The sequence below is a fragment of the Anomaloglossus baeobatrachus genome, chromosome 5 (genome assembly GCF_048569485.1).
Source record: "Anomaloglossus baeobatrachus isolate aAnoBae1 chromosome 5, aAnoBae1.hap1, whole genome shotgun sequence".
NCBI lineage: Eukaryota > Metazoa > Chordata > Amphibia > Anura > Aromobatidae > Anomaloglossus > Anomaloglossus baeobatrachus.
Genome location: NC_134357.1, coordinates 347,473,589 through 347,496,976, shown reverse-complemented (window position 1 = coordinate 347,496,976; position 23,388 = coordinate 347,473,589). Strand labels below are relative to the sequence as shown.

General features: G+C 43.2%; 1 protein-coding gene across 1 annotated transcript in view; it reads left to right on the top strand.

Annotated features, from left to right (window-relative positions):
* The window catches only part of GSS (glutathione synthetase), an 89,539-nt gene extending 83,476 nt beyond the window's left edge, over positions 1-6,063 (top strand). The window contains exons 11-13 of the mRNA XM_075347567.1: positions 797-878; positions 2,496-2,685; positions 5,471-6,063. Of these exons, the coding sequence (XP_075203682.1) occupies positions 797-878; positions 2,496-2,685; positions 5,471-5,594 (396 nt within the window). The 3' untranslated portion in view covers positions 5,595-6,063. The remainder of the gene's footprint in view (positions 1-796; positions 879-2,495; positions 2,686-5,470) is intronic.
* The last annotated feature ends 17,325 nt before the right edge of the window (positions 6,064-23,388 follow it).

Genomic DNA, 23,388 nt, shown 5'->3' with positions numbered 1-23,388 from the left:
CATGCTGGTTTGGACTAAGTAGCCCTGGAAGCTCTGAGGCACGGACATTCTAATCCCTGGTGAGCCAGTGGAAGGGTGAGAAACTGTTGCCGGTTACATTCTGTGTTTTTGCTGGTTATGTGGCTTATGCCGTTAATTCTTTGGGGATCCAATAAAGTCTTAATATTGTGATTCCCTTATCCTGTGTTGTCTGAGTAGTGTTCCGTCCACGGTTAAGGAGGTCGGGCGTTCAGTTGGGATGAGCCCTGGGCCATGCTGTCTTTCTAAAGGCAGCCAAATCAGCGGCTGAGAGCACCCACTTACCTCCATGTCTCCACAGTAGTCATTAAAAACCTAATGATAGAAGGTGCGTGTGTGTGTGTGTGTTTATAAGTTTTCATCAAGATGTAAACGTAATAAAAACATGGTAAAATACCCATAAAGTGTGCCTCAGTAAATGTGAAGTTCCCAGGTGGCACGACGAGCATTTCACACCAAAACTTCGTCCAGAACTCTGAATGTACTGATTTTGAAGTCAATGTCTTATTCCTAGTTGTAAGTGCATTTTGTAAACTCCTACATAAATCAAATTTTAGCATTTCTTGTGGACTTAATATTGGGTAGTAACCTAATCCCGTAATGCAGAACAGAAGAGAACATTGCATTAAATGCTTTTAGCTAAACGTTTATGGATCTGTTTCATGAGTGATTACATCCGCAACTACCATCTACATGTTCATTATAGGATATGTAAAGCATTACTTCTGCAAATATTTTATATAGCGTATATATTAATATATACTTTATTATTATTAAGGGAGAAGAAGGAGATCAGACTGTGAAAATTGCACTTGAAAACCCAGATCAATATGTTTTAAAACCACAAAGAGAAGGTGGAGGTAATTATCAAGGACTGCGAATTTTCTTTTTGAGGTTGATAAGTTATATGGCAGTATAGAGTCTGATTACAATAAAATCAGTAACACGTTTCCAGATACAATTTGTCTGTTTTGCAGTCAATACGCAGAGACTGTATATTTGTATCTGGTGTTCTTCAGGATTGATGCTTTTTCTGATGTATTATTTTTACCAGTCCTCCCTGGGGCTGGAACGGTTTCCCACTTTTACTCTTGTTATTCAGCTGCACATTTCTGCAGAACTTGTACTGAGAATTTTGAGAAAAAGAGTAATTTATAAAACCAATGGATGAATTTAAAGTCAGGTTATAAGCTTTTATTTTTATAACATGGATAAGCGACAGAACATCTGTCAGGGAGTGTACTTGCGTCTCCTCGCTGGCACAGGAGAATCCTCACAGTGTGTGTGTGTGTGTGCTGCAAGGATTCCCAACTCTGCAGTCATATACTGTAGATTAACTGCAGACTTTTGTAACAAGCCTGGACACCTCTTTATAGGGAACCTGTAGCCAGATTTGGGGACTATAAGTTGCGGCCACCACCAGTGAGCCCTTTTATATACAGCATTCTGGAATACAGTATATGAGTCCAGGCCGCAGTATTTAACGTAGAAAACACTTTTAGAATACTCATCTAGGGGGTGGTCTGGTCTGATGGGTGTCGCTGCTCTCCAGTCTGGCGTTCCTTTGTGCAGCAATCGTCTTCCTTCTTATGATTCTTATGTGCATGACGCGTCTACGTCTTACACACTGGCTGGCACTGTGGTCCTGCGCAGGCGCACTTTGATCTGCCCTCTCACAGGGCAGATTATAGTATTGTACTGCGCATGTGTGGGCAGTCGTTAACCTTTCGTCACACCTGTGCATTACAATATTTTGATCTGTTCTCAGCACGGCAGATCAAAGTGCGCCTGCGCAAGACCACAATGTCTGCCTGTGTGGATGATGTAGACGCGGGTATGAGGATGACGGACCCGCCGGACTGTAGAGCAGCGACACCCATCGGCCGGACCGCCCCGTAAGTGAGTATTATAAAAGTGTTTTTTATGTTATATTGTTATACAGAGTGGCCACGGTTCTTATATACAGTATTCTAGAATGCTGTATATAAGCGCTCACTGGTGATGGCCGCAGCTTATAATCTCCAAATCTGGTGACAGGTTCCCTTTAATGAAGGGAGTACTTTAGAAAGGTGTGCCAAATTCATTAAGAGGTGCAAGCCTATTAAGGAATTTGGCACTTTTGTCAACTGCAGTGCACCATTCCAGTAATGAGCGCCAGGCAGCGGATGGCATACATTTGTCTTGTCATTTCTAGTGGCGCAAATTATGATGAAATAGTTGGGTGCCCTTGGCCATATCCTGTCCTGCTCAAATTTGTAACCATTTGTCAGAGCTGGGCTGGCCTGGTGTAAAAAATAAATAAATAAATAATAAAATTTACGCCAAAAGTTGCAACATTTTTGCACAACTCCAAGTTGCATAGAAATGTGACTGTTCAAGTAGTTTTACTCCAGAATTCTGTGGCTTGATGTCTGGTAGTTCCTGCAGCTTTCAGATAAAGAGGCCATGTTTATTCAATAATGTATTTCTTTTATCAGGGAATAATATCTATGGTAATGAAATCAGAGAAGTGCTAGAAAGGGTTAAAGACAGCACAGAGCGCACTTCTTACATACTCATGGACAAGATTAAGCCTCAGCCAGTAAAGAGCTGTCTTCTGAGAGCCAGTGGCAGAGTGCAGGTGTCAGAATGTATCAGCGAGCTGGGTATGTTCGGGGTGTATGTGAGGTAAGTGTGGCCTATGGATGCCATTTCAATGTTTTGTGCCTAATACATAGAGACTGTATAGCATTGTATGTGGAGTACTTTAGGATTGGTGATTTTACTGGTATATGATGTTTAAAGGGAACCTGCCAGCTGATTCATGTTGCTCAAACCACGGGCAGCATGAATTCGAGCCTGCCAGCATGATTAAAGCCAGGTATGTTTTCCTCTGAAACGCTTCCCTTTAAATGCCAGAAGTTGTTTTTTTTTTTTTTTTTTTCCCAAAACTTTTTATTAATTTTCCAATTTTTTTATAAACATAACAAGATATTCATAGTTACACAAGGAAAAACATTTGTCTGACAATATGTGACATAATAGGGTGCTATGTCCCAACTTGATATTTTAAACTGTTTATCTGTTTGATATGATCTCTATTAAACCCCGGCAAAAGTACTAAGAAATAACATACGGTATACAAGTCAATTAAAATCATTAAACCCCTGTGCCAACCCCGAATGCTTCCAAATTTTCTGGCACGTCTTGTTGCTACCTTAGCGTCTCGTCTCCCCTTCACTCCGGAACCCACACCTACGTGATTTTCAATTTACCCAGGTTTGTCCTGGATATCATTCAGAAGGTACCATTCCGATTGTATAAAAGGTATCATCAGATTATTTTTTTCTCCCTGAGTAAATTGACTTTCAATGAAGTTTCTCCATTTCACAAAGAACTTGGGTGTCAACCTGTCTTTGTACCTTTTCCGCTTCCAGTTTCTTCAGCCTCAATAGGTTATGTAATTCACCGATGACCTCTTTTATGGATGGGCCCTCCCTTTGTATCCAATGTTTTAAGATGGACCGTTTGGCTATCATGGCTACGTCATGTATTATTATTGTATATTTCTTCTTTCCCGGCATGTCCGTTACCCCTCTTACTCCTCCCTCAAAGGAATGAAAATTCCACACCATTAGCGCTAGATTTCCAGAAATTCCCCATGTTGACAAATAATCTAACTTGATTCCAGAACCTGTGAATTTCCTTACACTCCCATAGTCCATGTAGCATATCTGTTTTTTCTCTTTGACATTTAGGACACCGCATATCTGTTCCCGGAATATTGAAGCCCATAATAGCCCTATGTAAAATTCTAAATTGGGTGTCTCTCCATCTCTCATTGGTAACATGTTTCCGCATCTGTACCCATCCCTTCAATATATCCCCTACCACTTCCTGCCCTTTCAATTGTTTCCCCCACGCTGTTAGGCGGGCTTTGCACGTTGCGACATCGCAAGCTGATGCTGCGATGTCGCAAGCGATAGTCCCCGCCCCCGTCGCAGGTACGATATCGTGTGATAGCTGACGTAGCGAAAATTTATTGCTACGCCAGCTTCACACGCACTCACCTGCCCTGCGACCGTCGCTCTGGCCGTCGCCCCGCCTCCTTCCTAAGGGGGCGGGTCGTGCGGCGTCATAGCGACATCACACGGCAGGCGACCAATAGCGGCGGAGGGGCGGAGATGAGCAGGATGTAAACATCCTGCCCACCTCCTTCCTTCCGCATATCCTACGGAAGCCGCGGTGACGCCGGTAGGAGATGTTCCTCGCTCCTGCGACTTCACACACAGCGATGTGTGCTGCCGCAGGAACGAGGAACCATATCGGACCGTCGCGTCAGCGTAATTATGGATTACGCCGACGCTGCAGCGATGATACGATTACGACGATTTTGCGCTCGTAAATCGTATCATCTAGGCTTTACACACTACGATGTCGCATGCGATGCCGGATGTGCGTCACTTTCAATTTGACCCCACCGACATCGCACCTGCGATGTCGTAGTGTGCAAAGCCGCCCTTAGAGTACGGCTATCCTCCCCGGATATAAGCACTCCCTGAAATGTTCGGTAAATTTGGGAAACATTTACACTTGCTACATCACTTTCCATAACAATCAGACTCTTATTCAATTCCTTTCAGAAGTTTTATTTTATTTATTTATTTATTTTTTACCCTGGTGGAATGATTTTGCACTTTTACGCGGATGCACATTTTTTGCAGAACTTAATTTCCAGTCCTTGAGAAACTGTAAAGATCTAGATTAATCTAAAACTGTAGGGGCACACAATTCTTTAGTACTGAAGCCCCCTAGTGATTTTATAGCTTCAGTGACATGTTGTAAGATATTTTACAATCTCATTAAAGGGAATCTGTCATGAGGTTTTTACTACCTCATCTGAGAACAGTATAATGTAGGAAAAGAGACCCTGATATCAATCATGTCACTTAGATTACTGGGTGCTGCATTTGTGACAAAATCAGAGTTATTGGATGTAGCAGATGTAGCTTAAAGAGCTTATTGTACATTGTCTATTGACAGTGAGTTGCTTTTTAGAGTGGGATGTGGTCGGTCTAGCAGGCGTGTAAGCTGTAGTTTGAGCAGTGATAATCACCTGATGATAAAACAATCATTGTCTGAAAACAGCAGCACACAGCAAAATAAATGACACATTGCTGAAATGTGACTCAGCCTCTATCCCCTGCTGTCCTCAAATTCCAAAGCAAAAACCTGCTGACAAATTCCCTTAATAGTATACAGTATATCACAAAAGTGAGTACACCCCTTACATTTTTGTAAATATTTTATATCTTTTCACTGGACAACACTGAATTCAATGTTTAGTAGTCAGTCTACAGCTTGTATAAAAAAAAAATCACTTACACACTCAGTAAAAATAAGTAAAAATGCTGCATCCTGATGTGGTTAATAGATGCCAGTTTATCATTTTACCTGTTTCTTCTTTCTGTAGGGAAGGTGAAAAGATGGTTCTCAATGAACGTGTGGGTCATCTTCTTAGGACAAAAGGCACTGAACATGCGGATGGTGGGGTGGCCGCAGGAGTTGCAGTCTTGGACAATCCTTACCTTGTTTAACACTGGCATCTTGAGTGACTTCTAAAACTTAATATGCCTACCTATCCACGCCAAACACCGGAGGAACTTCTTTGTCTTGTTCAGAAAAACCCACTTGTTGGTGTATTATATTTCTAAGTTGCCATCTATAATTTGGACATCTAAGCTTGCCAACAAGGGTTTTCAGAAACTTGGATTTTACAAAAAGTAGAATAATCGTAAATTTTTATTGTATACAAATAAATGTCTGATATCAAGTGATCACCTGGTGAATGAAACCCCTAGACCCCGATTCATCAAAACCTCTTAATGAATCAGGAGTGTCTGACTTACACATGCAAGTCTGGCATTGGTCACATTGGTCTTAAGTCGGCTCCTTAGTTTTGTCAGAACTCCGATTGTGCAGAATTATACAAAGATTATAAAAATGGACCTTTTAAGGGTCATTCACATCTTCTATAAAATTAAACAGTATAGTATGTTTTGAACAGTTATGACTATGCTATCGTCAATGCAATTATTTGGGGACCATAATATATAATATATATATATCAGTACAGACAAAGTTTGGACACACCTTCTCATTCAAAGAGTTTTCTTTATTTTCAGGACTCTGGAAATTGTAGATTCACATTGAAGGCATCAAAACTATGATTTAAAACATGTGGAATGAAATACTTAAAGTGTGAAACAACTGAAAATATGTCTTCTATTCTAGGTTCTTCAAAGTAGCCACTTTTTGCTTTGATTACTACTTTGCACACTCTTGGCATTCTCTTGATGAGCTTCAAGAGGTAGTCACCGGAAATGGTTGTCCAACAGTCTTGAAGGAGTTCCCAGAGATGCTTAGCACTTGTTGGCCCTTTTGCCTTCACTCTGCGGTCCAGCTCACCCCAAACCATCTCGATTGGCTTCAGGTCTGGTGACTGTGGAGACCAGGTCATCTGGCGTAGCACCCCATCACTCTCCTTCTTAGTCAAATAGCCCTTACACAGCCTGGAGGTGTGTTTGGGGTCATTGTCCTGTTGAAAAATAAATGATGATCCAACTAAACGCAAACCGGATGGAATAGCACGCCGCTGCAAGATGCTATGGTAAGCATGCTGGTTCTATATGCCTTCAATTTTTAATAAATCCCCAACAGTGTCACCAGCAAAGCACACCCCCCACCATCACACCTCCTCCATGCTTCATGGTGGGAACCAGCCATGTAGATCCGTTCACCTTTTCTACAAAGACACGGTTGTTGGATCCAAAGATCTCAAATTTGGACTCATCAGACCAAAGCACAGATTTCCACTGGTCTAATGTCCATTCCTCGTGTTCTTTAGCCCAAACAAGTTTCTTCTGCTTGTTGCCTGTCCTTAGCAGTGGTTTCCTAGCAGCTATTTTTACCATGAAGGCCTGATGCACAAAGTCTCCTCTTAACAGTTGTTCTAGAGATGAGAAGGTATGTCCAAACATTTGCTATAATGTAATAATTTATAATATTATAAAATATATATAATATAAAAAATTAAGTAAATAAATAAATAAATAATTTATTTATTTATTTATTTAATTAAGTAAATAAATAAATTAAATAAAGCTATATTTACTAGATGTGTGTTTTGTTCATTTTTGTCAAAAACTAGAGTACTCCCCATCCGTATACAGAGTTCCAATTCTGTGATAGGTTGGACTGAAGATATTAACATGTGAATGCTGCTTAACCCCCTTGCCTTGGTGGCGAGTTTGTTTGTCAATACTTACAGCGGGTGAAATAAGTATTGAACATTTCACCAATTTTCTAAGTAAATCTATTTCTAAAGGTGCCATTGACATGAATTTCTCACCAGATGTTATTAACAACTCATTCAATCCACACAGTAATGAACACGCTTACTGAAATGTATTTAATACTTCCAAAAGACCTTGTTGGTGATGACTAGAGATGAACGGACTCGCGGAAGTTCAGTTCGGCGGGTTCAGCCGGACTTTAGATAAAGTTCGGTTTAGGATCTGGACTTCACCTGAACCCCAGTAGAAGTCACTAACTGGGCAGCTTGGGTCTCCACCACATGCAGTCAGACATAAACAGATCACTTCTGGGGCCATGTGGGCGGGAGTCCCCCTCCCCCCCCCCCCTTTTTTTTTTTGTTTGTTTTTGGCGCACACAACATCTGATCATGCTTTTGTTGGGTTGTGCGATCTGTTCAAATACTGCAGGTTGCTTGCACTGGGCTGAGCACCGAGCACAATGATGCTCGTGCGAGTGGTTTGCATACTGAAAGCAGACAAACTCTGTTTTGTTTTTGTTTTTTGTAAAGTCTGTGCTTTCGGTACAAGCAGAGTCTCGGGTTCGCTCATCTCTAGTGATGGCCGCTTCAAGATGCCACTTGTATAGAGAAATTAATGGCATGCATTGCTCAGTTGCGATTTTGTCCCATTCTTCCACACACTTTATATAGATTGAAACAGCAATCCTCATAAGAGGGGGGCCACTTGATAAATAGTTAGAAAAAGCAATTCAAGAAAGCTAAAATATATATAGCTTTTAATCCTAATATATTAAAAACCACTATTAGGTAATGAGTAACCAAAAGCTCCTTAGTACCCTTATACTGTTTCATCGTATAGGAATCATCAGTGGACTCCAGTATTATGGTAAAGGTCAGAGGTCCTATGCCCAAGCCCCCAAAAGACACATTTGTGTCTTTTGGGAGCTTGGGCATAGGACCTCTGACCTTTACCACAATACCGGAGTCCCCTGATTCCTATACGATGAAACGCGTTGGGTAAGGCTAGGAACGGTATAGGGCTATTAAGTGAGGGATAGCTGTGGTCTGCCCTTGTTAGGGCAGAAGCTTGTGGGTGCCAGGTAAAGCGAGTTTCCCTAGGGATGTGTAGGGTCAGTAGTAACATGAAAACGGAAGGACCCACACAGAGGAAACCCTGATGCACCCCAAGCTACCTGATATGGGGGTGAGAGTTTCAATTTTACTCCCATTTAATTATCTGTATATATATACTGCCAGTTCCTCCACTGAGGACCAGTGTATAATATCTTTTTGTTATATTGATTTTTTTTTATTATTTTCTTAGTACTCACTACGTGGACCACTGTCCCCTTGAGTTTAATAATCTACTCAATTATTATTTGTGTTTTTTTGTTTATTTTGTTATATCTTTAGGCTCCTTAGTCACCATATTCCCTCAGTATATGGTATCATCTGAGTTGTCATAATACTAAGGAGCTTTTGGTTACTCATTACCTAATAGTGGTTTTTAATATATTAGGATTAAAAGTTATATTTTAGCACACTTTGTATAGAAAATAATTTTCCAGCTCACCTCCTATATGCTTGTTCAGGAGTAAATCACATGGATCCAGCACGGAACTCCTCAGGTGCAGAAAGCTCACAGTTAAACAAGACTACAAAATCCAGCGGATCCAGGTATGGGTAAATTCATGAAAACTCACTGTTTATTATTCCATTAAAAACGTTTTTTCAAGGTCACAGATGTTCCACAGAGTTACAGACTGAGTCATCCGACGCGTTTCGACATAACTTGTAGTAATACTGTCTTATTCATGGATGTACCAGATAACAGACATAAGGACCCTTTTATATACCTAGAAGACACTCCCAACATACCATGTAGTTGAATTATCAAGCTACACCTGAGAATAGCACCTGTGTATGCGGGGAGATCTTCTGGCTTACAAATGAAAAAGTTATCATTTAAAATACTCTTGTATATACAATTAAAAAGCCAAAAAATGTATACATAAACACATGAATAGAGTCATAATGTCAGTAATATATCACATGTTGATCTAACATACAGGAAGCTATATACAAAAATCCAATCCATTATATAATAATTGAAAAATATTGCCAACTTTAGATCCCAGTTAAAAACATTAGTTTTACTGTTTAATTAAATCTTGCCTTATATTAAGTCCATATGGAATGCTGGTATTTAACATGAACATCCAGTATGACTCGCGGTTTAAAACCTTCTTTTGAAAGTTACCTCCTCTATCAGGTCTTGTAACTTTTTCTATTGCTCGAATACCAAACACGGTGGAGGGTAAGTATAAGGCAGTGTGCTTACATTTAACCCCTTTACGACCGCCGATACGCCTTTTAACGGCGGTAAATAAGGGTACTTTTTCCGATCCGCCGCTTTTTAACGGCGGTCGGAAAAAAGGGTCTAGCGCCCCCCAGAGTCAGAAAATTTCCGGGGTCTCAGCTGCCGGGGGTAGCTGAGACCCTGGAGATCATGATTCGGGCCGGTTTTTCCGGTCCCCAGTCACGTGATGACCGGTATACACCGTATACCGATCATCAAGTTATAGTAAATGACCGCGCCGGTAAAAAATGATTTATCTCCCATCTGGCATGTTCAAACATGCCAGATGGGAGATAAATCTTTTTCCCGGTTCCCTCCGGTCCCCCGGTGTCCCCAAAGTGCCCCCCCGACCCCCAACCCCCTCCCGAAAATCCAAGATGGCAGCGCGCACCGGCGATCACAGCAGCGCGCCGGCCGCATTTCCACTGTTCCTATGGTTTCTGTCGCATGTGCCATCACACATGCGACAGAAACCTGCTCCCTAGGCCCTGCCGGGTCCCCCCCTACCCTCCCCCTGGTGTCCCCCGGTGTCCCCCGGTGTCATACATACCGGAGTGCTGATCCCCCGCGGCCCCCTCCTCCGGCTCCTTCTCTGCAGACTCCGGTCACATGTGCCGAGCAGATGACAGCTTCCTGTGTTCAGGACGCTGGCTGCTGCTGCACAGAGTCTGCAGCTGTGACCCGGGGAGAGTGGGTGCAGATTCTTTGCACCCACTCTCCTCAAATGGAGGGTCTGCCCTCCTAGAAAATGGGGGATACGTTCCCTGAACGTGTCCCCCATATTCTAGAAGGTCCAGAGGCGACGTGGGACATCCAAATGGATTATTGTGGATTTTTTTTTTTTCTTTTCAATAAATTGGTCAATCAGGGAATGATTTGGGGAGTGTTTTTTCAAATAAATTTTTTTTTGTTGTCAATTTTTTTTTTATTACTGTCAATTAGTTATGTCGGGTATCTGATAGACGCCGTGACATAACTAATTGCTGGGCTTGATGCCAGGTGACATTACACACCTGGTATCAACCCCATTCATTACCCCGTTAGCCAACGCACCAGGGCGCGGGATGAGCTGGGGCGAAGCGCCAGAATTGGCGCATCTAATGGATGCGCCACTTCTGGGGCGGCTGCGGCCTGCTATTTTTAGGCTGGGAAGAGTCCAATAACCGTGGCTCTTCCCATCCTGAGAATACCAGACCCCAGCTGTCAGCTTCACCTTGGCTGGTGATCTAATTTGGGGGGACCCCACGTTTGTTTTTTTTTTTTTTAATTATTTATTTATAAATAATTAAAAAAAAAAAACAGCTTGGGGAGCCCTCCAAATTGATCACCAGACAAGATGAAGCTGTCAGCTGTGGTTTGCAGGCTACAGCTGTCTGCTTTACCCTAGCTGGCTATCAAAAATAGGGGGGACCCCACGTCATTTATTTTAATTATTTTTTTTTTTTTTGGGCTAAATACAAGGCTAGGCATCCTTTAGTGTCACATGAAAGGCACTAAAGGGCGCCAGCTTAGAATATGCAGGGGGGTGGGACGTTATATATGTTTGACATCTATCCATTCATCCATTGTAGCATTTTACGCTGTGTGCCCACAATCAGGGTTTGCAACATTTTGGGCGCAGAGTGTTTTCCCTGCGTCCATAACGCTGCGTTGTGCAGTAGAAGCACAGTGGCAGGATTTTTAGAAATCCCGTGCCCACTGTGTTTCTTTTCTCCGCAGCATAAATCGACCTGTGGCGCAGCTTCCCGAGCCTCAGGATGTCAATTTATGCTGCGGAGATGAGTGTTCTTTGCAGGTAGAATAGAACTAAAGTCCACAGCAGCCTGAACCCAAATCGTGGGCATGGGCAGCTGCGTTCTCCCGTGGACAACACTCACATTTCTGCAGGAGGCTGACACTGGGTACTAGACGCCGTGTCGCTGGATCATGGCCACATAGCCTAAAGGCTACTTTACACGCTGCGATATCGGTCCCGATATCGCTAGCGTGGGTACCCGCCCCCATCTGTTGTGCGACACGGGCAATCGCTGCCCATGCCGCACAACATCGCGCACATGCGTCACACATACTTACCTGCCCGGCGACGTCGCTGTGACCGGCAAACCGCCTCCTTTCTAAGGGGGCGGTCCGTGTGGCGTCACAGTGACGTCACTGAGCGGCCGCCCAATAGAAGCGGAGGGGCGGAGATGAGTGGCCGGAACATCCCGCCCACCTCCTTCCTTCCTCATAGCGGCCGGGAGGCAGGTAAGGGGATCTTCCTCGTTCCTGCGGCGTCACACATAGCGATGTGTGCTGCCGCAGGAGCGACGAACTACATCGTTACTGCTGCAGTAACGATAATCGAGAATGGACCCCCATGTCACCGATGAGCGATTTTGCACGTTTTTGCAACGATGCAAAATCGCTCATCGGTGTCACACGCAGCAACATCGCTAATGCGGCCGGATGTGCGTCACCAATTCCGTGACCCTAACGACTCCGCATTAGCGATGTCGCAGCGTGTAAAGCCCCCTTAACAGTGAGAAATTTTTTGCTACAGCAACAGTTTTGTGAAGTACCTGTGGATTCAAAATGTTTACTATACTCCTGAATAAAATCCTTGAGGGGTCCAGTTTCCAAAATGAGGTCACTTGTGGGGGGTTTCTGATGTATAGGTGCCCAAGGGGCCCTGCTAATGTGACATGGTGCGCGCAATTTACTTCAACTTTTCCAAAATTCAAATGGTGCTCCTTCCATTCCAAGCCCTCCCATTTATCCAAACAAAGGTTTTTGGCCACATATGTGGTATCCCTGCGCTCACAAGAAATTAGATAACAACCTGTGGGGTACACGTTTTGTTGTTGCCTCTTGAAAAAGTGAAAAATGTGTCGCTAAATCAACATTTTTGTGAAAAAAATGAAAATTTCAATATGGCAACCTAAGCTTATCAAATTCTGTGAAGTATTCGTGTATTCAAAATGCTCAATATACACCTAGATTAAAGCCTTGAGGGGTCTTATTTCCAGAATGGGGTCACTTGTGGGGGACCTCCACTGCTTAGGCACCTCAGGGGTTCTCCTAATGCAACATGGCGTCCGCTATTGATTCCAGCCAATTTTGCAGTCAAATTACACTCCTTCTCTTCTGAGCCCTGTAGTGTGCCCAAACAGTTGATTTCCACCACATACAAGATATCAACAAACTCAGGAGAAATTGCGCAATAAATTTCATGGTGATTTTTTTCCTGTTACCCTTGTGAAAAAAAAAGCTACCTGGTTGAAGTAACAATTTTGTGGTAAAATTTTATTTTTTTATTTTCATGGCTCAACGTTATAAACTTCTGTAAAGCACCTGGGGGTTCAGGGTACTCACCAAACATCAAGATAAATTCCTTGAGGGGCCTAGTTTCCAATATGGGGTCACTTGTGGTGTTTTTTTGCTGTTTACGTACCTTAGGGGTCCTCCAAATGCGACATGGTGCCCGCAATCTTTTTCAGCCAAATTTCCTTTCCAAAATTCAAATATTGCTCCTTCCGTTCCAAGCCCTCCCATTTCTCCAAACAAAGGTTTCAGACCACAAGTGAGGTATCACCGCGCTCATAAAAAAGTGGGTAACAAACATTGGGGTCACATTTTTGGAATTACCTCTTGAAAAAGTGAAAAAATTGATGCTAAAGCAACATTTTTGAGAAAAAAATGAAAATTTTCAATGTGACAACGTAACGTTATCAAAATCTGTGAAGTACCTGTGTATCCAAAATGCTCACTATACCCCTAGATAGAAGCCTTAAGGGGTCTAGTTTCCAAAATGGTGTCACTTGTAAGGGGTTTCTGCTGTTTAGGTACCTTGGCGGACATGTAAATGCAACATGGTGCCCGCAATCTATTTCAGCCAAATTTGCTTTCCAAAATTCAAATATTGCTCCTTCTGTTCCAAGCCCTCCCATTTGTCCAAACAAAGGTTTCTGACCACATGTGGGGTATTGGCGCGTTCATAAGAAAGTGGGTAACAAGTTTTGGGGTTCATTTTGTTGTGTTATTTCTTCTAAAAAGTGAATAAATTTGGGGTAGAGCAACATTTTAGGTAAAATTTTATTTTTTGCTTTTTTTCATTCCACTTTGCTTTAGTTCCTGTGAAGCACCTGAAGGGTTAATAAACTTCTTGGATGTGGTTTTGAGTACTTTGAGGCGTGCTGTTTTGAGAATGGTGTCACTTTTAGGTATTTTCTGTCACTTAGGCCTCTCAAAGTCACTTCAAATGTGATGTGGTCCCTAAAAAAATGGTTTTGTGAATTTTGTTGAAAAAATGGGAAATTGCTGATGAACTTTGACCCCTTCTAACTTCCTAACCCCAAAACATTTTGTTTCAGAAATTGCGCTAATGTAAAGTAGACATATGGGAAATGTTATTTATTAACTGTTTTGTGTGACATAACTCTCTGGGTTAAGGGCATAAAAATTAAAAGTTTGAAAATTGCAAAATTTTCAAAATTTTCATCAAATTTCCGATTTTTTCACAAATAAAAGCAAAAAATATCGTTCTAAATTTATAACTATCATGAAGTACAATATGTCACGAAAAAACAATGTCAGAATCACCGGGATCCGTTGAAGCGTTCCAGAGTTATGACCTCATAAAGTGACACTGGTCAGAATTGCAAAAAATGGCCTGGTCATTAAGTACAAAACTGGCTTCGTCCTAAAGGGGTTAAGCACCACTTTAGCATTGAAAAAAAAACAAAACGCTGGAGTGGTGCTTTAATCAAACTCCAAACACGCTTGAACAAGCTTTTTCTTTCAGCAATGGAGTCTTGCGTGGTAAGTGCATTCAGGCCATGGAAGTTGAGCGTATCACTTATTGTTTTCTTTGAAACCATTGTACCTGCTAATGCCAGGTCTTGCTGTAGCTTTGCACCAGTGGTTCTCGGACAACTCTTCTAATAATTTTTTTTTCACTCCTCTGTCTGAAATCTTGCGGGGAGCATCTGGTCTATGTTTATGGTGAAATTATGTTCTTTCCACTTTAGCATTATGGTCCAAATATTTCTCACTGGCACCTTCGGTAGTTTAGAAATTCTTCTGTAACCAATGCCATCAGTATGTTTTGCAACAATAAGGTTCTTGAGACTGCTCACTGGTTTTACCCATTATGAGAGGTTTCTTGGGTGGCACCTTTTGTAATCGGACACCTTTTCAAAGGCTATCAGTTGAACCAGGTGACATTTTTTCCTAAGTGGCAGGATTGCTTTCTAATTACTGATAGATTTTGGCTGGCATCATGGCTTTTTTTGCACCTTTTTCTTCATGTGTTCAATACTTTTTTCCTGTAATTTCTCATTATTACACAACTTAATTCATGGACATTTATGGTTTGATTTCTTTGCCTCTGTGGATTGGATAGGTTGTTACAGACGTACGGTGAGAAATTCATGGCAGTAGCACCTTTTAGAAATATATTTACTTAAAATCAGTGATTTGTATTCAATACTTATTTCACCCGTTATATATATTCACTATAGAAATTGTGCCCCTGCACAGATCCCAGAAATTCTGCAGCCACATTTGAGTTTTTACAGTAAGAATTTAACATCTAAATGAAGCCGTATCTTGGAGATGGGAATACCCCTTTAATCAAAGTTCAGTATTGGGTTGTATGTAACACAAATGGTGCCAATGACAAATACAATTCATCCTGCAGAATACAAGCCTGGAATTCAATGATGGAAAAAACAAACAAACAAGAAAGGGTGTTTAAGAACCAGATCTAAATTGGCCTTAAATGATTAAGGCTGCATTCACATGATCGTTGCGTTTTTGCGGTCAGCAAAACATCGTCCGTTTTTTTTTTTTTTCACGGATTCATCCATGTGACATACGTTCTGTATAAGGGCCGTGTGTCATCCATGTGCCTTCTGTTTTTTTTTTTTTTGCAGATCGCAAAACACGGAAGTAGCTAGATAAATAGCTAGATAGAGACAGAGAGATAGAAGGATGGATGAATGAATGAATGAATGAATGAATAGAGGGATAGATAGATAATAGAAGAGAAAGACATAATGTCCCACTCCCCAGCATTTTGTAATCTTGCACCCTTTAGTGCCTTTCATGTGGCACTAAAGGGTGTTTAGCCTTGTATTTGGCCAAAAAATAAATAATTTAAAAAAAAAAAAAAAAAAAAGACTTTGGGTCCCCCCCTATTTTTTGTAGCCAGCTCGGGTAAAGCAGACGGCTGCAGCCTGCAGACTACAGTTGGCAGCTGCATGTTGGCTGGTAATCCAAAACAGAGGGCACCCCACGCTGTTATTTTAAATTTAAATAAATAATTTAAAACAAAAAACGTGGGGTCCCCCCCAAATTGGATCACCAGCCAAGGTAAAGCGGACAGCTGTGGTCTGGTATTCTCAGACTAGGGAGGCCCGCGGTTCTTGGACCCTCCCCAGCCTAAGAATAGCAGGCCGCAGCCGCCCCAGAAGTGGCGCATTCATTAGATGTACCAATCCTGGTGCTTTGCCCCAGCTCATCTCGATGCCCTGGTGCGGTGGCAAACGGGGTAATATATGGGGTTGATACCAGATGTGTAATGGGACCTGGCATCAAGCCCTGGGGTTACTGATGTCACGGCCTCTATCAGATACCTGACATCAGTAACCCAGTCAGTAATTAAAAAAAAATAATAGACGACAAACAAATTTTTGTTTGAAAAAAAAAACAAACAACTCCCCAACACATTCCCTCTGCCACCAATTTATTGAAAAGAAAAAACAAATCCGGGTCAGGTAATCCTACGACGATCCATACTCACTGTCCGAGTCAATGAAGAACAGAACGTTCCCCATCGTCTGGGAGAGTAGGGCAGTGACCTGAGCTAACATCAATAGGTCAGGCCAGGTCACTGCAGGGCATGACCAGCGCTGACTTCAGGAGGTTAGCTAGGTACATTACCTGCGGGAATGGAAGCCGCTGCACTCCTGACGTCAGCGCTGGTCACAGACTTCTTTACCCACCGTGTTCTCAGATCACCTCTCGCGAGCGGCCCGTGACGTCACCGCTAGTCACAGTCTCGGGCCGCCCGCGAGAGTTGATGTGAGAACGCGGCTGTCCGTGACAAATGCTGACGTCAGGAGTGCAGGAGTTCATCATTGCAGGTAATGAACTTTACTAACCTCCTGACGGCAACGCTCCTCATCCCTGCGGCTACTCGCATTGCAGTGCAGGCATATGCGGGGACACTGCAGTGCGAGCAGCCGCGGGGCTGGAGCGGGACACAGACTGCATGGGCACCCGACGGCGGTCACTCGGAAGTGCTTCCGTGCGACTTCCGGGGATTTTGTGAGCTCATTGACTTGCACTGAGTCACGGTCCGTTATTACGGAACAGAATAGGACATGTTCCATAATAACAGAATGGACATACGGCATTCGATGTGTTTATTTTGTAGGATCGGATGCACACGGACGTGCTTCCGTGTGCCATCCGATCGTACACAAAAGACATTGAAAAGATGGTCTGTGGGTCCGCAAAAAAAACAAACCGGTACTGACCAGGACAGACGGAACGGTCATGTGAATGAGCCCTAAGAAGCACTGACACTGCTGGAGCACTGCCGGGACAGGAGAGGAGTTTTAATTTTATTTTTACTTTAAAAAGGACAAACATGGGAAATGAGACTGGGTTATCCAAGTAGTGGACAACCTCTTTACTGTCTAAGGCAATAGAGAGAAAAAAAAAATCTGGCTAAGGGCAGGAAATGTGGTAAAATTACTGGTTCACTTATTCAAACCTCCATCAGTACAGTGGTGGCAGCCTATCCCACAAAAATGTCAGTTATCTATATGACCATTGTAGTCCATAACTGGTCATCCATGGATGATACATGACCATGGAGGCCAGTGATTGGCTGCAGAGGTCACATTAATTGTTTCATTATTTTAGCTGATCTCTTGCCCCTTTTCCTTTAAAAACCCAGTGTGATCCACTTATCCAAGAGGAGTATTTTCTTATTCAAGTGCGTGGAGGGGAAGGGATGGACAAACTCTACCACTTTCAGATGTATGTAAAGAGCTGTGGAATTAATGGCGCTATATAAGTGAATAAATATTATTACTTTCTAATTTAACATATGCTTTTTGTTGGGCATTAGATATTGAAATCTGATCTGTCGCCAGATTTTACAGTTATTAAATAGACTTCTTATACCTGGTGTACCTTCTTTGACAAGTCAGGTCGGAATGGTTGTGTAATCCTTTTTGAAAGCTTTTCCAGCTGATTCTAAAAATTGAATATTTTATGAATGGGACAGGGGAAAGCCGCTGTAGCTTTAACTAGTCATCTAAAGGCCGCTTTACACACTACGCTATCGCTAAAGCGATGTCGTTGGGGTCAGGGAATTTGTGACGCACATCCGGCCGCGTTAGCGATGTCATTGCATGTGACACCTATGAGCGATTTTTGAATCGTCGCAAAAACGTTCAAAATCGCTAATCTGTGACATGCCCCCTATTCCCAATTATCGTTACTGCTACAGGTACGATGATGTTTGTCGTTCCTGCGGCAGCACACATCGCTATGTGTGGCACCGCAGGAACAAAGAACCTCACCTTACCTGCGGCCACCGGCAATGATGAAGACAGGTGGTGGGCGGGATGTTATGTCCCGCTCATCTCCGCCCTCCGCTTCTATTGGGCGGCCGCTTAGTGACGTTGCTGTGACGCCGAACGAACTGCCCCTTAGAAAGGAGGTGGTTAGCCGGTCACAGCGACTTCGCTAGGCAGGTAAGTAGTGTGACGGGTCCGAGCGATTTTGTGCGCCACGGGCAGCGATCTGCCCATGACGCACAAACGATGGGGGTGGGCACGCACGCTAGTAATCTCGCTAGCGAGATCGCAGCGTGTAAGGCGGCCTTGGGTCGCATTGTGTGGCTAGAGTGTTAAAGCATGTTTTTCTTAATATGTCCCTTCACATTGAAATACATAGGTTGCAATAAGAGAGCCGGTCTCGGATTCATGCTCCCTATTGTTTGTTGACCATATCTCAGCTGACAGCTTACCTAATAGGAGTTTGAGCACTTCACAGTACTTTCACAGTAAATCAGTGTGATCTATGACATGTTTGAAACCATGTCAAAAATTATTTCTTTAACCCTCCACCTCTATTTAGAAATTCCTGTTATAATATTCTACTTGTTTTTAAATGAATAAATGTATCATATGTACAGAAATGAGATTAGAAAGACAAAATGATTCTTGATTTTTTTTTTATGACTGTTTGATTCCTTACTGACCAACACAAAGCATTGAATCATTTAAGGCATTGCACAAGAATTAAAACCTAGGAACCATGACATTTATTTTCCAAACTACAATTATAATTAAATGCAACATTGCATTGCCCTTAATAAAATCATATTAAACTTGCACCACAGTTGTTTTCACAGTTGTATAATGTATAGATTCTTTACTGTAATCGGGTGGATGATCACTGGTTTGCAGTTCTCAGTGCCGCCAGGTATTGCAAATCAGCTCTTGTTCATCCAAATAGAAGCAAATCTGCAGTAGCCGCCAACTCCAGCTGTGCAACGGTTATCTAGCCGCCACTGGCACAGAGCATCTGATCCTTGGAGTTGTCAGGTGTGTCTCACCCATGGATTAGTTATCAATATAAAATCAGAGGAACATCTCTTTCTACATTTTAACCATGTTGTGTTGACACAGATTTGATCAGTGACTGCAGCTCATCTGCTTCTTGCATTAGGCTGCTGTTCTGTACTTTCACCACACTTTAATTGCTCCTCTGCTCTTTCAGTCTGAGCAGTTAGTGCAGAATATGAACATCTGATATGAATGTATTGTAACTGAGGGGTTTTTTTATGTGTAGGGTAACCATACCAACATATGGTGTGTGTGATGTCTCACAGTGGCTTACCAGTTAGTTGTGTAATATTTGATTTTGATGGTACAGTAGATATGACTATCTACATACATAATCATCAGTTATGTCTGTCCACCTATTCCGGCATGCACTGTGCCACTGTCCGTTGCGCAGGTGCAGTGACATTCACGTTACTGCAGCTTTCAGTGAGTCCCTGATGCTGTGGCCACAATGCTCCGGCTTACACACACACACACACACATATAATTCCGAAGCGGTCACCTGAGCTCTGGGGTGCAGCCCTGTCCGTAGCTGTGACATGAACTGAATTGCAATCGCCGGCGAATCAGTCGGCGCTCGCGGTTCAGTCCTGCAAACCGAGTTCAGTCCTGGCTGCACCCTGGAGCTCAGGTGAGAGCTCCAGCCTTCAGTGCAGGTAACCACAGCCAGGCCTGGTATTACTGGATATTCCTCCAGTAACCAGTCCTATTCTGCACCGAGCGCACACACAGCGCAAATACATGTATACACTGAACGAAAACAAACACACACCTGTCCCCAGCGATGCAGTCCACGGTACTGAAGTTTCCAGCGCTGCTCCAGCTTACAGTTCCTCAGTGGACTGAATATTCAATGAGTATAATGAGCGGCGGTCAGGAGCGGGCGGATATAGCCATATACACACGTACATAGATGACACGTGCACACACAGGGTACAGCCGTATACACACCGACAGGAACTACACCTCCCAGCATGTCCATGTTATAGAACTACACCTCTCATCATTATTATTATTTATTATTATACCGCCATTTATTCCATGGTGCTTTACAAGTGAAAGAGGAGGTATACATACAACAATCATTAACAGTACAAAACAGACTGGTATAGGAGGAGAGAGGACCCTGTTCGCTAGGGCTTACAGTCTATAGGGAATGGGTGATGGTACAATAGGTGAGGACAGAGCTGGTTGCACAGTGGTGTACTGGACTGAGGGCTATTGTAGGTTGTAGGCTTGTTGGAAGAGGTGGGTCTTGAGGTTCCTCTTGAAGCTTTCCACGGTAGGGGAGAGTCTGATATGCTGAGGTAGAGCGTTCCAGAGTATGGGGGAGGCACGGGAGAAATCTTGTACGCGATTGTGGGAAGAGGAGATAAGAGAGGAGTAGAGAAGGAGATCTTGTGAGGATCTGAGGTTGCGTGCAGGTAGGAACCGGGAGACTAGGTCACAGATGTAGGGAGGAGACAGGTCGTGGATGGTTTTGTATGTCATGGTTAATGTTTTGAACTGGAGTCGTTGGGCGATGGGAAGCTAGTGAAGGGATTGGCAGAGTGTCGAGGCTGGGGAAAAGCGAGGGTAGGGGTGGATTAAGCAGGCCGCAGAGTTTAGGATAGATTGGAGGGGTGCAAGAGTGTTGGAAGGGGGGCCAGAGAGCATGCACTAATGTTTTTGCTGATTCTTGGTTAAGGAAAGCACGGATCCGGGAGATATTTTTGAGTTGTAGTCTGCATGAGGTGAAGAGGGCTTGGATGTGTGGCTTGAAGGATAGAGCAGAGTCGATGGTTACTCCAAGGCAATGAGCTTGTGAGACTGGGGAGAGTGAGCAACCATCAAGTTTGATGGAAAGGCTTGTTGGAGGAGATGAGTGAGGAGGAGGAAAGACAATGACCTCTGTTTTGTCCATGTTAAGCTTTAGGAATCGCGCAGAGAAGGATAAAATAGCAGACAGACACTGTGGAATTTTGGTTAGTAGAGAGGTAATGTCAGGTCCAGAGAGGTAGATCTGTCATATAGAGATGATACTAAAAGCCGTGGGACTCTATGATCTGTCCCAGGCCGAAGGTGTAGATGGAGAACAGCAGGGTTCCAAGAACTGAGCTTTGGGGGACACTGACAGATAGGGGGCGAGATGAGGAAGTGGTGTGAGAATGGGAGACGCTGAAAGTTCGGTCGGTTAGGTATGAAGAAATCCAAGATAGGGCCAAGTCTGTGATGCCCAGAGATGAGAGAATCTGTAGTAGGAGGGAATGGTCTACTGTGTCAAAGGGAGAGGACAGGTCGAGGAGGATAGAGTAGTGTCGCTTGGCTTTGGTGGTTAATAGATCATTGGTGACTTTGGTTGGGGCAGTTTCAGTAGAGTGATGTGGTCGGAAGCCAGATTGTAGCTGGTCAAAGAGGGAGCAGGAGGAGAGGTATGAGGACAGTTCAAGATGGACATGCTGTTCCAGTAGTTTTGAGGCATAGGGAGAAGGGATATGGGGCGATAGTTTGACACAGAGGATGGGTAAAGGGAGGGCTTTTTGAGGATGAGTGTAATGGAGGTATATTTAAAGCATGAGGGGAATACACCACTTGTTAGTAATAGGTTGAAGAGATGGGTTAGGGCTGGGATGAGGATCATAGGATCATGTCCATGTTATATAAGTATGGGAGGGAACTACACCTCCCAGCAAGTCCATGTTATAGAATTACAGCAGGAACTACAACTCCCAGCATGTTTATGTTCTAGAATTACAGGAACAAACTACACCTCCCTGCATGTCCATGTTATATAACTACAGGAAGGAACTACACCTCCCAGCATGCCCATGTTATAGAATTACAGAAGGAAACTACACCTCCTAGCATGTCTATGTTATACAGTGTGTCCACCCCTATCCTGTCCACCGCCATTAACTTGAGAACTGCGGCAGCTTTAGGCATAGAAGTGGTGTCTAGGTATAGTAAAGTAGCCATGCGCTAAACTTTAAAAACTGAACTCAAGACAAACTGCATACAATCAATTCATTTTAGAGATTAATTACCACATATACATGGATTTTTGATTGATGCTGTAAGTAGATGTAGGTCCGATCAGGCAGGTAAATACCAATTGTCATGAATTATTCCCTATAAAGGTCATCATTAATCTGTACAGAAGGGGATATTACTTGTACTTTTCTCTTCATAACGGAACCAAGACACGTGAACAGAGCCTTGTTTGTAGCCTTTATACAGTGTGACAACATGAGAATGTCGGCAGCTATAGGCATAGAAGTGGTGTTTTAAAGTAGCCATGCGCTACGCAATGAAACCACCTATTGCGCCACCTGGTGGAAAACAGCGGAGTTAGCATTTTTATCTCAAACGAGATAGAGAAGTGAATTACAAAGTTGTAGGGCATCATCAATTCAATACTAGAATAGACACCTTGCATACAGAAATGATATGATTAGAACGTGTAAAACTCACAAGGCTGCGGACGTGAAGCGATACCTCATGGAGACCTTCATACAAGTCATTGGGTATGGTGGCTGCGTGAAGTGGCCTCCACACTCACCTGACCTGACCCCATTGGACTTCTTTCTGTGAGGTCACATCAAACAGCAGGTATATGCGACCCCTCCACCAACATTGCAGGACCTACGACGACGTATCACAGATGCTTGTGCAAACGTGTCACCTACCTTATTGCACAACGTGCAGCAAGATACAGTATGCTGTGCAGAGTCCAGATGTGCATTGCAGCTGACGGGGGCCACTTTAAGTTAAAGGAGCGCCATATGTGTTACCAGCATTCAATGTTTTTTTGGGGGGGGTTTCATATCATAGCATTTCTGTATGCAAGGTGTCTATTCGTATTGGATTGATGATGCCCTACAATTTTTTAAATAACTTTTTTTCGCTATCTTGTTCCGCTTTTGAGATAAAAATGCTAACTCTGTTGTTTTCGACCAGGTGGTGCAATAGGTGGTTTCATTGCGTAGCGCATGGCTAACTTTACTATACCTAGACACCACTTATATGCCTATAGCTGCTGCCAATTTATTGGCGGTGGACAGGATATGGGTGGACACACTGTATAACTACAT